Source organism: Cataglyphis hispanica, chromosome 12 (genome assembly GCF_021464435.1).
Source record: "Cataglyphis hispanica isolate Lineage 1 chromosome 12, ULB_Chis1_1.0, whole genome shotgun sequence".
Lineage (NCBI taxonomy): Eukaryota > Metazoa > Arthropoda > Insecta > Hymenoptera > Formicidae > Cataglyphis > Cataglyphis hispanica.
In genome coordinates this window covers 2,125,742-2,141,374 of record NC_065965.1, presented here as the reverse complement: position 1 = coordinate 2,141,374, position 15,633 = coordinate 2,125,742, and the positions used below count along the sequence as shown (strand labels likewise).

Here is a 15,633-nt window from a genome sequence, read left to right as displayed (position 1 = left end):
AAATATGAAATAATATAAAAAAGTATAATATAATAAAAAAATTTTAAATGTTAATAAAAGTATAAAATTTTTATAGGACATTTTATGTAAAATGTATTTTGCGAATGACTTGCATAACATTTTGTCGGTATATTTTTAGACATATTTTTAGACGAGTTTTTTTAATTTAAATTAACTAGCAAAACTTATATGGTTAATTTAGTTTCTCATTAAATTACTTTCTCAATCACCGATCGCGCAGCTTTCGAAAATAAAGTTTCATGAATGAAACTACTCTCTCGTTCTCTCTCGATCTTTACTACGACGAATGTGCCAAGATTTTGTTGAAATACTACTCGAGATAAATGGCATGAGTAATAGTGGCGTCAGGAGGAGACGTTTCTTGTAAGCTGATGATGATTCGTGACAGACATAATCTCTAAATTGCATCGCGAATTTCCAATTTCCAATACGTGAAATTGTCTAAGTAAACATCACGCGTAAACGATCAGTGGAATTTGCGACGCATATGTCACAAAAATAGCAATTCTGTACTATTTTCGTCAGTATTTACTTCGTCGATGCTTATAGCGTTGATCCACTTGGAATAAACTGCATTAGATATTTAAACTCTCGATATTTGTCGCGCTTGACGTAAACGACCGTACAAGGGATGTCGAAATTGAATCAAAATTATGTTCTGCGACAACAGATGCTTCCATCTAATAGAATAAAAATCCTTTTAAAAAACTTTTTAAAACTTTGTGATTTAAAATATTTTACAGAGACTTAAAACACAGTATTTTTAAATAATTCTTTATAAACGGCTTGTGATAAATATAATGATATACAATGATAATTTTCTTTACATCAAGACTTTTATCTATCGAAATAAATTATATTATTTTGATGATTATTTATCGCAAAGAATAGTATATAATTTGAACATCTTCAAATTCTTATTTGATTAATTGTGAAGAATTCGAACTTGTTTTGTTTATTAAAAGAAAATGTGACGAAGATGTGACAATTAATAAATACCAGATATTTTTATATATTTTAAAGAGAAGTCGTAAAAGAAAATTTTAAGATTTACTTCTGAAAATATTAACTCATCTTTAACGTGTATTAATTTCTGTTTTGACGCATCTGCACGCATTATTAATCATAATAAATTTTACGATATATTCTATCTCTTTCGCACTTATTGCTACCAGATTTTATGATTCGCTATCTATTACGTGTGCATTGATCGTTACATATTATTATATATATGATGACGCATCATCTTCTCATTGCCAGTTGATCTCTCAATATTCGAACATCACGCGTTATAATTTATTTGATTGTGACTATCTGAATTTAAAACTTGTGACACACAATGATAATTTGAAATGCATTATATGGTTGTTACATTTCAAATATAATTAAGCGAGCTACGTAATCTCCTAAAAACTTGACAATATTATTATTGAGAAAAATTTTGTGTTAAAATTAGACTTATAGATTAATTTTTCGATTTTTCTTCGAAAAGTGAATTAGAAAAATTATTACACCTGAATTTCTTAATAAATTAAATAATATGAAATAAATCCTCCAAGGATATTCTTCAATAATGACTGGTTTTTCTTGATTCTTGTGAGCTTGTTTTCTAGAATACCATCGACACTCACGAACACAATTTATCAATTCGGCCGTATAAACAAAGTTATTTTTCTGTCATCCTCTTTAATCAGGTGACAAAGTTTCAAAACGTAGTTTATCATATTTAAAAAAAATGTAATTTATCGTTGGATAATTCCGCGAGGAATGATAGAGTGTTAATAACTCGTTGCTCTTTGCGGCGATGATGACACTGTTTTGCCGAACGGCGTAGCATCGTTTCATTTTATGAAGCCCAGTAAAGAATCCGGGTACACACAATTGATTAGTTTACTGAGAGTTTAATTGGTTGAGATTAGCGCGAGAACTAATAGCGGCGAATGCCGCTAAAAGCGATCTCCATGTTTACAATACAGCAATATTCTATCATCGATTTGATTTTGATTTTTCTCTTTTATTATTATTATTGTTTTTTTTTATAATGTAAGCAATATTTATTATTAGAGTACAATAAAAAAAAATAATTAAAGCTACTTATGTACATCAGAATTGTACATATAATTGAATAATTGCAATAATATATAATTTCTAATATATTAATAATATATAATTAAATAAATATACTATAGAATTTGAAAAATCTATAAATAGTATTTATATCAAATTGTTTGTAAAATTTTTTTACTATTAGAAATCTATTGCTTCAAGCTTACGCTCTACGTATTTATATGATATGATACTACGAAATTTCTTAATTTTGCTCTTACATATCTTCGATTTATTGTTGGACACTGAGTGACAATCGTATAAATAAATTTTTCCGTTACGTATTTTGATGTTTTCATTAATTATTTGACTAGTTTTTCATCAATAAGTGATTAATGAAACAGGCTATCGATATTTTATTGTCTAGGACTTAATGTGCCACGTGTCGTATAATATAATGAAATTTGATTAATTCAAAAAATTGTTTACGTATCTACAACGTATCTTTCTATGCGAAGGAAATTTGTTTGTGTAATCTAATTACGCGTTTCCAACAATCAAGGATCCACTCGTGTTTTCAATCGAGCTGTTAATTGGGTCACTCTAGGTACGCTACTGCAAGCGAAGCTAAACAAAAATCGCAATTTAAACGCGACGCGCGTTTATCAGGATTTACAAATTGCTTAATCAAACCGCCGTCGCGCCATATCCACAACATGTGCAACCATAGGATTAATCGTGGAAGATTACAAAGCGTTTGCAATTATGTCTGTGCCGCATAGTTATTGTGAATCGGTGACGTCGACATATATATATATATATATATACATATTTCGCTGTTATTTCTGAATAATATCTCTTTATCTGCCGACCCGAATTCTATCTTGAATAATTCTATACGCATTCCAAGTAATGACGTATTCTACACACTACTAATTCTTCTGTATAGATTATTTATGAACGGTATAGAAAAGCAAAAAGCATTTGTGCTTTTTTCAATCTTTTCCGGCATTGAATTGCAATGCCATTTTGTATATCACGCTCTATTTGCATGTATAGTGAAACATTTAATTATGCCAATTTTGAAATAAAATTCAGGCAATCTATATCAATTTGTGAGAAATTTCTCCAATAAATAATAGATATTATAAATCTTGTTTGCTTTTATTGTTAAAATTAAATATAATATATGACTTTATATGTGCTTAACGCGAATCACATAGCTGTTCTAATTTAATCTCTTAACATTTATTAAAAATATAAAAAGAGAAATAATCAAAATTAATTATAAATTATTATATATAAATACATTATATTATCTTTTTATATGTAATATTATTTTTATAATAATAATTTTTTCATGTAATATATTTTTTAATATTGTTTTTATATTTTTGTAGATGTTTAATTAAATATTTTTGTAGCAGATTAATTAAATTATATATAAATTCTATTTTAATAATAATAAAAATTCCAAACAACGCCTATAATATTGAACTGAAATGTCATACAAAAGAAAATAATTTCCAAATCGGGAAGCTCATACGGCACTGTGATGATGCGTAGCACGCGCCGTTACGCACGAAGCCCGCGGCGAATGTGATTCAGGCTTGTGTACATGTACCCAAGCATTAAAGAGATCCTACCGCGATATATAAATGTCGCGCGATGTATTCACACATTGTTCACGATTTTGCCGACGTCGTCGGTTTCTCGCGGCTCGCAGTTCTGGACTGACCGATATTCTTTGCCATTGTATTCGAGAGAAAAGTCACGCGAACAACGGGAAGTAGCGGCTGCCGGATCAGCCGGGTCCGATCAGCTGGATTGCAAACGAGGAATAAGCACGCGAATTTTGGAAAGATGCTCCGACTCACCAATTTGTCGAGGGTCCGTTTCTCACGGTATATGTATATATGTATATCGATAAGAATCGATTAGAATTGATCTTACGATCGATTTCTTCAAGGAAAGTTAATTGCGTCTAGTTGAAATCTTCGATGCTGTGATTTGTTCATAGCAATTAATTTTGTCCGTAGTATTAAAAGTTGATCGAAACTACACTATTTTCAATCTTTAATCTATAATTAATTGTCAGCTATTTGTTTCTCTCTTATAGCCAGTAAAATTTAGTAAAAGATAAAAAAGTAATTATCGCATCTTAAAATGATAAGCTTTCTTCTTTAAGAAATAATTTTAGACGTTTTGCTGTGAAACATTTCTCGAATTAACATGCATTTCAAAACCATAAGTTGCATTTTTTAAAACTTAGGGTTATTCTAAATTGTTATAAAATATACGTTTAATAGTCTAAATTAGATCATATTCCATTTATAACCACAGATTTAATATTAAAAAACAATTAGTTACTCTATATAAATATATAAAACGTTTATTCATTCATTTAGTTATATTAAATAATAAATTATATTTTTTTTTAAATTTCAGCAGAAGTTTTTTAAAAAGATCCTTAATTATTTTATATTCGTATCATTCATTATCATATAATGATAGATTCACATTTACACAATAAAAAAGTGCAAACAAATACTATTAAAAGTTCGGTGATCCTATACGTGTGTTTTACTCACAGCCAATGAAGACGATTTTTGATTTTCGTGCTGAATAGAGAATCAGAAGAGAATGCCATGCGGAAAGCCAAAGACGATCGTATTAAAATCACGACGGCTTTCTTCCGCGTCAGTTTCGACGAACAAGACAGCGAAAAAGAAGACGAGAAGGAAGCATCATTAATAAAAAAATCGAAGAAAATAATTTCAGAGGCATCTGACGACGGCTTGATAAAAGTTAAAAAAAAATCCAGCATCCCAAAGACCGAAATTTCTTCAAACTTAGTCGCATCCGATCCTGAATTTTCGCCTCCGACATCGTACGTACAAAGTTGCGCTTTTAAATGCTTGCAGTCATCGAGCTTGAATAATACGGACAAACACTCGATCTTAGATAATAATATTTCAAAAAAGAACTATAACAAAAATAACGAAGCGAAAATCGAAACGCAAAGACTGACAGTACTGATGGCGCATTCCGACAAAGCCTTCTCCGAACACAGAACTTCCATTGCCAAGGACTCATCGGCAGGATTTCAACCTTCATCGATCGAAGAAGCGAACATTAATACCAAATACCATTCAATTACCATAGACAAATCGAGACATACTGAATTAACATCGAATTTGGAAATTCCTCCAGAGACTTCAGAATTCAGTGAATATAAATTTTGTTTTCCAAAATTATCAGAACAGTCGATTGGTGAAAACACTCACTCAGATATCAGGAAAGTATGTAAGTCAGTGTCACGGCCTTCAGTGACAACCACTGCGCAAGATAATCTCAACGAGATATCTAGCAAGAATGACAGTCGCAGGTCAACGTTACCAATGACAAGCGCCGATTTAAGCCAGTCCGCCTTTCAGGAGAAGAACACCCCGACCACTCAAAAATTTCCGACCTTCGAGGATATCTTGGCCGGAACTAGCGTGAATCCAATCCGGAAGTTCAGCATCGCAAACGCGGCGATTTGTTCGAGTCTGGCTCCGAGTTTGCTCGGAGCTATTCCGGGCGTGCCAAACTCCCTCTTACCGAATGGAGATCACAGGGACGGTAATTTGCATCGAAGTGCTACTTTGTCAAACTTGTCAATCGCTTCTACCGCCATCAGCGACGATACTTCTGTCGGTAGAACGCGTCGCGGATTGAAGTCATTCCTCCGTCTTCATATACCCACGTCGCATCCCGACACGATATGGCACAACGAAGACTATCATCATCACTTGCATCATCACTACCAGCACGATCATCATCATCATGATCATCATCATATGTTCCCGCATATTCACGTACCCACCATCACCTTCACGGCGCCGGCCGATGATGGCACTGGCCGCAAGTTCAACTTCGCCATTCGAAGGCATTCGAACGCGGTTAGTGTAAACTTACGGAGGTGCACGTCGTTTCTTGGCATTATCGTTTTTCTTAATATCTGTTGAGAGAGTCAGAGTCTGGCCAAACTTCAGCCAAATAAGCTTGAAAATATCTTGTTTCTCGGATTGGAAAAAATGCTAACAATGAGCAGTTTAATATAACGTTATTAATAAATAAATAACAAGAAAGGACTAATAATTTGTAAGTTTACTTTAAATATGAAGTCACAACAAATTGTGAATTTATTTTCATTTTATAGCTCGGAGCTTTATATAATTATTTAGCTTATATAATTATTGATAAAATTAATTATTCAACTTTAATGTTTGGAAATTATTCAGACTAACTAGATGTGTTAAGATATTAAACAAAGGAATATTAAAACTCTTTACTATAATTTTATTAACTATAGTGAAGCCACCACAGCAATGGAAATCACATGTCACATTGGTCAGACATTGACGTGAGTGTCTCTATAACACTACATTAATCTGTATTCGCGTTCTGTTTACAATAATTCACGCTTTAAGTTGACACGCCTAATTAAGATCGACACTGTTCGAGTCGAAAATATTCGATAATGATATTCTCAGATGAACATTATTGCGGATAATAAAAGTAATTATTGCAATTACTACGAAGATCGACGACAATCGTGTTGACGTAACATGAGCTTTTATCTTATCGGAATTGTTGCTTAGATATTTGTAGCCAAAGAATAAGATTAATCCGCAAGTAAGAATCACCTAATGTCACGATCAATAATCTAATTATTTCAAATGACAGATGTCTGTGTAAATGAATGTAACTGAATAACTCCGTTTACGAAATATTGAAATAAATGTACAAAAAAAAGAAATTAAATTTAAAAACAAAAAAAAATATCTATAAAATATAAATATTCAAAATTTTGTATGACTAGATTGTATTTTAGGAACTCTTTAACTGTTTATAATTCTAAATCTTTATCACTATCTTTTAATTTAATGACGTGTTTTTCATAACTCTATGCCCATCAGTTAATTTAATAAATTATTTACATACCATAGATTAACATTAGTGATTTTGTCGATTATTAATTTGAAAAAACGTTCCAGTCATATATTTAGGAAAATTTTGGAAACACTTACGTAAGACCAATTGCCACGTGCGTACGTATAGTATAATGGAATTTTGCCTGACTCAGTTTTGTCATCGATCTTTACGGCTGTTCGCTATATCCGCCGACGCTTGCGAATTAATACAGTGACGCTCTTCCTAATGCAAAGCGCACATCAGTATCATCTACTGTGGCATGTGTACAAGCCATGCCACTGCCAACGATTTCAATGTGACAAAATTGACGCATAAAGTAGAGCTGATCTAATGCATCTCTAATCGTGTGTGTATCTGCATTTGCACGCTGCAACATTGAATTTTTATTCAGTAGAGATCGGACCGTAGTAAACGAAAAATGGTGCTGTAATTCCCGAAAGCATAAGGGATTCTCTAAGCATCAAGAAGAGATTTTTCTTTGCAATAATTCAGAGAAACGAAGATTGACGCAAGAGTACATTTTAAAATTTTTATTTCACGCCGCAAGAGAAGAAAATACGCAATTTATATATTTGTGGCAATCTGCGCATCGCGAACTCAATTCTGTTTATTTCCTTAAACTAGGTATTTATTCATTTTTTAAATCTAAACAAAATATTTATATATATATATATATATATATATATATATATATATAATTAAATTAATTAATAGTGTTGTAAATATTTCTAAATTTAATAGAATATACAATTTTAATATGCTGTATATGTAGCAATAATTAATAATTATTACTACCAGTGTCTATTATTGTGAATGAGATAAAGGGCGATTTACGCGTCGAAGGATTATGAGAGAATATGTGATCTTGCTATAACATTATCCTTTTATATACCATAAATATCAAAACGCGCGTTAGATTGCAGACTATCGATAATTCACATTAGAGCGAAATGTCATTGCTTTCACAACATTTTCTAATAAAAATATATTGCTATATTGCTATAAAACTATCTAACTACGCTATTCAATGCTTAATAATGTACTTTGATTATATGATATTAATATCTAGATCTTATTGCAACATCTGATAAATGTGACAGTAAAAAAACAAAGTTCAATGTGTGAGAAACAGAATAGAGAAGTTAATTGTAAAATAAGATTTTGGTATATAAATATTATCTTATCTATGCAAATTATTTAGATCACTAACAAACTTATAGATTGGCAAACAAAATTATATAATTACTAAAAAATAATTAAAAAATATATTAGAAATTAATATAAAAAAGGCATGAAAATAATGAATAATAAAAAATAGCAAATTAGGTAATAATAATACTATATAAATACTAATAATTAACTTATAACAACTTAAAATTTATTTACACATCGCATACATACACAATGAAAACAAAATAAAAAATTAAACTTTGAGAACCTTTACTTGATTTTGCATCTGTTATCTGCGATTAACATTATAACTCTCAGCCGTACACGTGTCTTCATATTATCATTGACCCAGTTTCCATTCTGAAACATCAAGAAGTGCAAGCAGCGTTTTCCATTTTTCTGGATAAAGAATGCGCATTCAAATTACAACAAAATAAAAACGGTTAATACTCTTCACAATACGCCATACTTTCGCATACGCCCGTGTTGCGTATGACGCAATATTATTATTACAAAAATCCAGTATTGTTCGACAAAAGAGGAGAAATTCAAGATTGCGTGATGATTTCAGATTTTTATTTTACATGAAATCTAGTCGAGACTGTCTCATTCTATTTTATATTGGAGTTGACAATTTGAATACTTTAAAGGCATCACAGTTCTAAGAAGAAAACTAAAAAATGTGCAATGTATGAGATCTGCAATGACTCAAAATTTCAGTGATCTTAGGAGGCGGATTTCTTTTATTTACGTTTATTTACAATTCACAGCTCTCTTGAGATTAATACTAATGCCACAGAGTGTAAGATCGCTCTATAATGATGATCGATGCTTGCTTGGCTACTCATATATCTTGATATCTCGAAAGTTCCGTAATTTGTTGTGGCCCCACTGTACAATTTACATCGAATATTCGATTATAAAATGGATTATGTGGATCACAATAATTCTGGATGAAATTGAGATATTTTGTTTAATTAACGCAAAGAAGAGAGATTTGAAAAAAATTTCAGATTAAAAAATTAATTCTAAATATATTGACAAGATAAAAAAATTTTGCAAAAATTCTTATCATTTTATTATCAGATTAGATTTGATTAGATTAGATATTTAGATTATCAATGTAGAGATTGTCATATTTCGAAAATAATAAGGGAAGAAAAAAAATAATATTAAAAATAAAAAAGAATCAATAACTTATACGTTTCTAAAAGAGGTAATTATTAAGTCACAATGTAGCGGTGAAAGATTACATCTAAACAATGCTTGTGCAGTATTGTTTGTGTTGAGTTTTAAGATTGAATGATGTAATTCATCACTTGCATATGCTTTTTTTGCGTAATAAAGAGTTTTTGAGTAATAAAGAGTTTTTCAATTTATCTAATCTTATCTGTGAAAGATTTGCTCTAACGGTTTTTAATAACAGTGATAAAAATCAAAGACACGGTTAATCAAAATCTAACTATGAGTTCTCTTGTCACTTTCACAGACATTGCATCGAATTGACTCGATGGTATCGCTTTGTTACCGATCACTTACGAGCTACATCACAGATGATAATCTCGCCGGATTGCAGAATTTTCTCGAGAACAAACGAGTGCAGGTCGATGACAGAGATGAGGTAATTGTAAATCATTTTAAAAAATTCTCGAAAAAAAAATCAGGAATTTAATTTAATTTTCTTTTTTTAGAAATCTTTTTCTCTTTTTAGAAATTTCAAGATAATCAAATTATGCAAGATATATGATATAAATAGATCTCATATAAGATGTAAATAGATGCTAAAAGACTTTTTATCATAGAAAATTCTAAGGAAAGAATAATATAAGTGATATATATATTTACATTAGATAACTCCTTTGTAACATCAAATCGCGAATATGAAAAATAATAATCATTATAAAGTTTTCTATATACATATTTGTCGTACTTTTTCTCGTGAACCTTCGAATTTTTTGAACCAATTATTTTCTTATTACAGAATAGTAGTACTGCCCTCATCTTTGCAGCAACCAAAGGGAAAATACACTTCGTTCGAGAACTCATCAATCATGGAGCGGATGTCAATGCTGAAGACGCGGTTGGTAGCTGTTGACGACATTTGAATTCATTCAGAATAGATTAAAATTCTAATATGCAAGTTTCTGCATAATTTTTTCAGGATAACTGGACGGCATTGCTATGCGCGGCGAAGGAAGGTCACACCGAGATCTGTCTCGAGTTGTTGGAGCACGGCGCCGATCTGGAGCATCGAGACATGGTCAGAGGAAGTTGTATATCTTGTTGACTTGGCCTAGTGCCATTAATGTAAATTTATAATTGAAAACCTGAGAAGAACTGTCTTATTTTATCAGACAGAAATTAAAGCCAAGTCTCTTTTTACCTTATGATTAAAAATTATTTTCATCAATATAATTTCTATCATAATTTTTTACATAATATTTATTCTAATAGAAACCATATAAATATTTTTATATAATAAATTATATTTTTATATAATATGTAAATAAAAATTTGAAAGATCGAGGACTCCTATTATAGGGTGGATGGACGGCACTTATGTGGGCAACGTACAAGGGCAGGTCGGCGACGGTGACGATGCTGCTAGCACACGAGGCTGACGTCAATGCGCATGGAAATTTTCATATTTCCTCATTATTATGGGCCGCTGGCAGGGGTTATCCTGATATAGTCAAGGATCTCATTGCTCATGGGGCGAAGGTCAATGTCGGCGACAAGGTAATCGTCGGCGAACATATTGCAAATCGATGGCCATCGTGTTTACTTTCGAGATATGACCTATCCTTATTATTTTTTCAGTATGGCACTACGGCACTCGTGTGGGCTTCCCGCAAGGGAAACGTAGAAATAGTTGATATCCTTCTGAAGGCCGGGGCTAATGTTGACACGGCCGGCATGGTAAGAAATTTTTAAAAAATGCTAAAATTTTGAAACAATAGACTCTGGTCAAAATTTTGACACTAAAAGAGGCAGGAGAAATATTGTATATATGTACATACAAGTCCTATAATTAGATTTTATCTTATAAATTTCTCTTTTATTTATATAAAATCTGATATAATAAGATTATTAGATATAATATATAATATTTCAAAAAAACTTCACTTTTAATATTGAAAATTTTTTGATTGATACTTTTTTTTTTTAAACAATTTTATTTGTAGTATTCGTGGACTGCCCTGCTTGTAGCAACCCTCGGAAACCATGTGGAAGTAGCGTTGCTACTATTGGAGCATAAGCCCAACGTGAATGCTCTAGATAAGGACGGTTGCACTGCCCTAGCGTTAGCCTGCCGAGAAGGTCATCACGAAATAGCGAGCGCCCTTTTAAATGCCGGCGCTTATGTTAATATTCAGGATCGTGCCGGCGATACGAATCTAATCCATGCCGTTAAGGGCGGCCATCGAAGCGTGGTAGAATCCTTGCTGAAAAAATATGCGGACGTCGACATCGCCGGGAAGGTACGACTCGACTTTATTTTTTTCTTTAATTATCGCATATCTTCCTTGAAGATCGATTTGGAAAAAGATCACGATTTTCATCGAGTATTGCGATTCTCAAATATTGATCATTTCACGATAAAGTCGAATCGTTTCTTGCATCAAGTTCCACACAAACGGAGTATGCAAAGCTTGGTAAAATAATCAATACCAGAATTCGAATTTCGGTACGATGGATACTTTAATAAGAGACGATCTTGGATCTAGTCTCGTGATATCCAATCCGAAAGCCATCTCGAGCTAGGTTGGCGCGTGATTTTCCTGCGGTTAACTAAAGAAGAAGTTTTATTTAAAATCAAACTAACCATTCCGTCCGTATATATTTTAGGATAAAAAAACCGCAACTTACATAGCAGTAGAGAAAGGCAATGTACCGATACTCAAATTATTACTAAACGCTAACCCAGACCTGGAGATTGCTACAAAAGACGGCGACACGCCTTTATTGAGAGCGGTGAGGTCGCGTAACGCCGAAATCGTGCAATTGCTTTTAGACAAGAAAGCCAAGGTCTCGGCTACCGACAAGAAGGGCGACACTGTACTGCACGTGGCGATGCGCGCGCGATCGAAAGCAATCGTCGAGATACTATTGAGGAATCCAAAGAATAGCCAGTTATTGTACCGTCCGAATAGACAAGGCGAGACCCCCTACAACATCGACGTCAATCATCCCAAGACGATTCTTGGACAGATATTTGGCGCTCGTAAGTTTTAAAACAGATGCCGTTATCCTTCACGATACGTGGAGGAAACATATTATAAATTTTCTCTAACACGATTTATAGAATAATTAATAATAAATATTATAGGGCGTTTAAATACTAACGAGGATAATGAGAACATGCTTGGTTACGACTTGTACAGCAGCGCACTGGCAGATATTCTTAGTGAACCATCGCTTTCTACACCGATCACTGTCGGCCTTTATGCAAAATGGGGTTCTGGAAAGTCATTCCTTCTGAACAAACTGAAGGGTATCGTCATATAATTTATAGATGCCATATACTATCCCCTAAAATTTGTCCTGTAGACTAATAAATATTTTTCATAAATTTATAGTATAAACTTTATCTTTTAGAGAAATTTTAAAAAATTGTGACTTAATTTAAAATAAGATATTAATTTAATATAAATCGTTATCTCTTTTTAACGTTATATATTCTGTGCAGCAAATAAAAATTAAATTTCTATGTTTGAACATTAGAATATAAAATTGTAGTTTACATAATCCAAGCTATGTGTGAGAGAAGTTATTATAAATTTAATCACAACGATTATTCTTCACAGAGGAAATGAAAAACTTCGCGCGACAATGGATCGATCCAGTATTCCAATTTTCTTCCCTGCTCTTTCTAGTAGTAGCCCACATATCCTTAGTAGTGGGTTTAATCATAGGTCTCACATTACAATCGTGGATCATTGGTCTGTCGTGCGGGATAAGTTTACTGGTTATCGTTTATATCTTTCTGCTACTCGTTTGGTATGCCAATAAGAGGTAAGGCTTTTGCGAAAAAAACAACGAACAATATAATTTTCCATTCGATATTCTCATCAGAGATGACATTTTAATTGCAGATACGATTGGTACTGGCCTTATAATCTAACAGTAGGGCTTACCACAAAATTGAACGCGCTGAAATTATTATTACAAGTCATTTTTTGTCACCCACCGGGCGGTCAGTGTCACGATAGCATAGCGGTGCAACCGATCAAATTTTATTTCACCGATCAGACTCGCGTGGGAACGACCGCCGCTGGCGAGAACGCAGTCGTCCAGATGGTCGGCTCGCTTTATGACTCGATTGAGAACGACTTCGGTTTGCTGTCAACCAGGCTATACAGATCGTTTCGACCGAAACCGGATAAGTCGACGACTAAATGGAAATGGAGACATCTATGTTGTTTGCCATATATAATCATATTCGAATTCTGCTTTTGCAGCCTACTAGTCGGTCTCTCAGTGCTGACGGTGTATTTTATAGACATGCCGAGCGAGGAGTAAGTAATTGTGCACTTGAATGTTTCAATGAATGTTGTTATATCATGTTGTATATCATGTTGTTTTTACATATTAAATCATATTTAGGCCCACGATAGATCGAGGCACTGCTCATATCATCATGATCACTATTGGCTTGGTCTTGGCCACCAGTATAATAGCGAATCTGTATACGTGGAGCAGAACGCTAAAGGCATTAGTTTTCTCGCAGAGGAGACATCTTCAGCGTAGCATTTCAAAACTCGAGACTTTAAAAAGTGAAGGATTTATTCAGACTTTAAGAAGCGAAGTCAGTTTAATGACAGAAATGGTAAATTATCTATCTATTGATGATAATTAGAATTATCTTAGCAGTGTAGCCTTTAATCGTAATTTTTACGTAGGTCAAATGTTTGGATAGTTTCATGGCTCAACAAAGTAGACTAGTCATAATAGTGGATGGTCTGGATAGTTGTGAACAAGATAAAGTTTTACTAGTTTTGGATGCTATACAAGCTTTATTTAGCGACAATGGGTATCCCTTTGTCGTAATATTAGCAATTGATCCACATATTATAGCTAAGGTGAGCATTTAAAAAATTGTATTATCTACTTTACGACTTCAAGACGAGTAATTCAATAATAATGAAAATTATTTTTTGATACAGGCGGTGGAAGTGAATAGCAGAAGATTATTCACGGAATCGAATATTGGTGGTCACGATTACTTGCGGAATATGGTGCACCTGCCGTTCTACTTGCAAAACAGTGGCTTACGTAAAGTCAAGGTCGCGCAACAGACTGCTCAATACTGCAAAAAGTCAGCGTGGATGGAAGCTGAAGAAAGCGTCAACTATACGGCATCTAGCACTATGCATCACTCGGTATCCAATAGAAGGCTTAGTTCCGAATCGGCGATAATGAATAGTAACGAGAAGTTGAAACCTCAAACCAGAAAAGGCAGTAGAAAATTACGATTAAGCGAATCGATCGCTAGCAGTATCGGCAGTAATTTAAATCGACTTGGCGGCGCGCAGGATCTCAACAAGATGCTGCTTACTGATGATTACTTCAGCGACGTGAACCCTCGTAGTATGAGAAGATTAATGAATGTTGTTTATGTCACTGGTAATACTACATCGAATGCGCAATATTATATTACATAATTTACGTGGTTATTCCGTATATATCTTTGTACGTTATTTTTTAGGACGATTACTCAAAGCATTCCAAATTGACTTTAACTGGTACCATCTAGCTAGTTGGATCAATATTACCGAGCAATGGCCTTTCAGGACATCTTGGCTCATTCTTTATTATGATATGTATGAGGAAAGCCTAGATGACAATATGTCATTAAAAAGTCTTTACGATAAGTATGCGTGAATTATATTCCCTTCTCTTTTTCTTCCTTCCCTCTTTCTTTTTTATATATTACTCTTGCTTATATATTTAGAGTGCGACCACAAATTCCGGTATTGAAGGAAGTGCAGCCGCTCCTCGAGATGGACAGAGATGAGCGCAAGTTGGACGTCTTTCTCACTTTTCATCGATCCAGCTTGCTCATCAGCGATATGAAGATATTCTTGCCATTCACTATCAACTTAGATCCCTATATTAAGAAGAAGATAAAGGAGGAGCAGCAAAGCATCGAGGAAGATGCGAATCTCTTTAAGCAAACTGGTATCTGGCACGGTGCTCCGGCTGAGCAATGGGCTCCACAAAGAGGCATGACAAACCGGCAAATGAAAATTATTAAACAATCAAGTATGCAGGGATCCGTACCACCGACGCCATCATGGGCTTACCAGCCAAACTTCGAATGGCAAGCTCCATCGCCTTGGATGCAAATGCCACCCATGGAACCAATGCCGAAACCGCTTTCCGTAACAACCACTTTATCGGTATAGTTAATCA

General features: G+C 33.4%; 1 protein-coding gene across 6 annotated transcripts in view; it reads left to right on the top strand.

Annotated features, from left to right (window-relative positions):
- The window catches only part of LOC126853519 (kinase D-interacting substrate of 220 kDa), a 35,188-nt gene that overhangs the window by 13,281 nt on the left and 6,274 nt on the right, over window positions 1-15,633 (top strand). For 4 of the 6 annotated variants that reach the window (XM_050599342.1, XM_050599341.1, XM_050599340.1 and 1 more), the window contains 15 exons: window positions 9,707-9,838; window positions 10,199-10,297; window positions 10,379-10,477; window positions 10,759-10,956; window positions 11,038-11,136; window positions 11,403-11,699; window positions 12,067-12,442; window positions 12,548-12,712; window positions 13,026-13,233; window positions 13,314-13,736; window positions 13,825-14,047; window positions 14,121-14,300; window positions 14,385-14,844; window positions 14,927-15,092; window positions 15,173-15,620. In XM_050599342.1, the coding sequence (XP_050455299.1) occupies window positions 9,728-9,838; window positions 10,199-10,297; window positions 10,379-10,477; window positions 10,759-10,956; window positions 11,038-11,136; window positions 11,403-11,699; window positions 12,067-12,442; window positions 12,548-12,712; window positions 13,026-13,233; window positions 13,314-13,736; window positions 13,825-14,047; window positions 14,121-14,300; window positions 14,385-14,844; window positions 14,927-15,092; window positions 15,173-15,620 (3,552 nt within the window). In that variant the 5' untranslated portion in view covers window positions 9,707-9,727. Of the gene's footprint in view, window positions 1-4,700; window positions 6,012-9,706; window positions 9,839-10,198; window positions 10,298-10,378; window positions 10,478-10,758; window positions 10,957-11,037; window positions 11,137-11,402; window positions 11,700-12,066; window positions 12,443-12,547; window positions 12,713-13,025; window positions 13,234-13,313; window positions 13,737-13,824; window positions 14,048-14,120; window positions 14,301-14,384; window positions 14,845-14,926; window positions 15,093-15,172; window positions 15,621-15,633 lie in introns of those variants that run through there. The other 2 variants (XM_050599337.1, XM_050599338.1) reach the window with 1 other exon arrangement.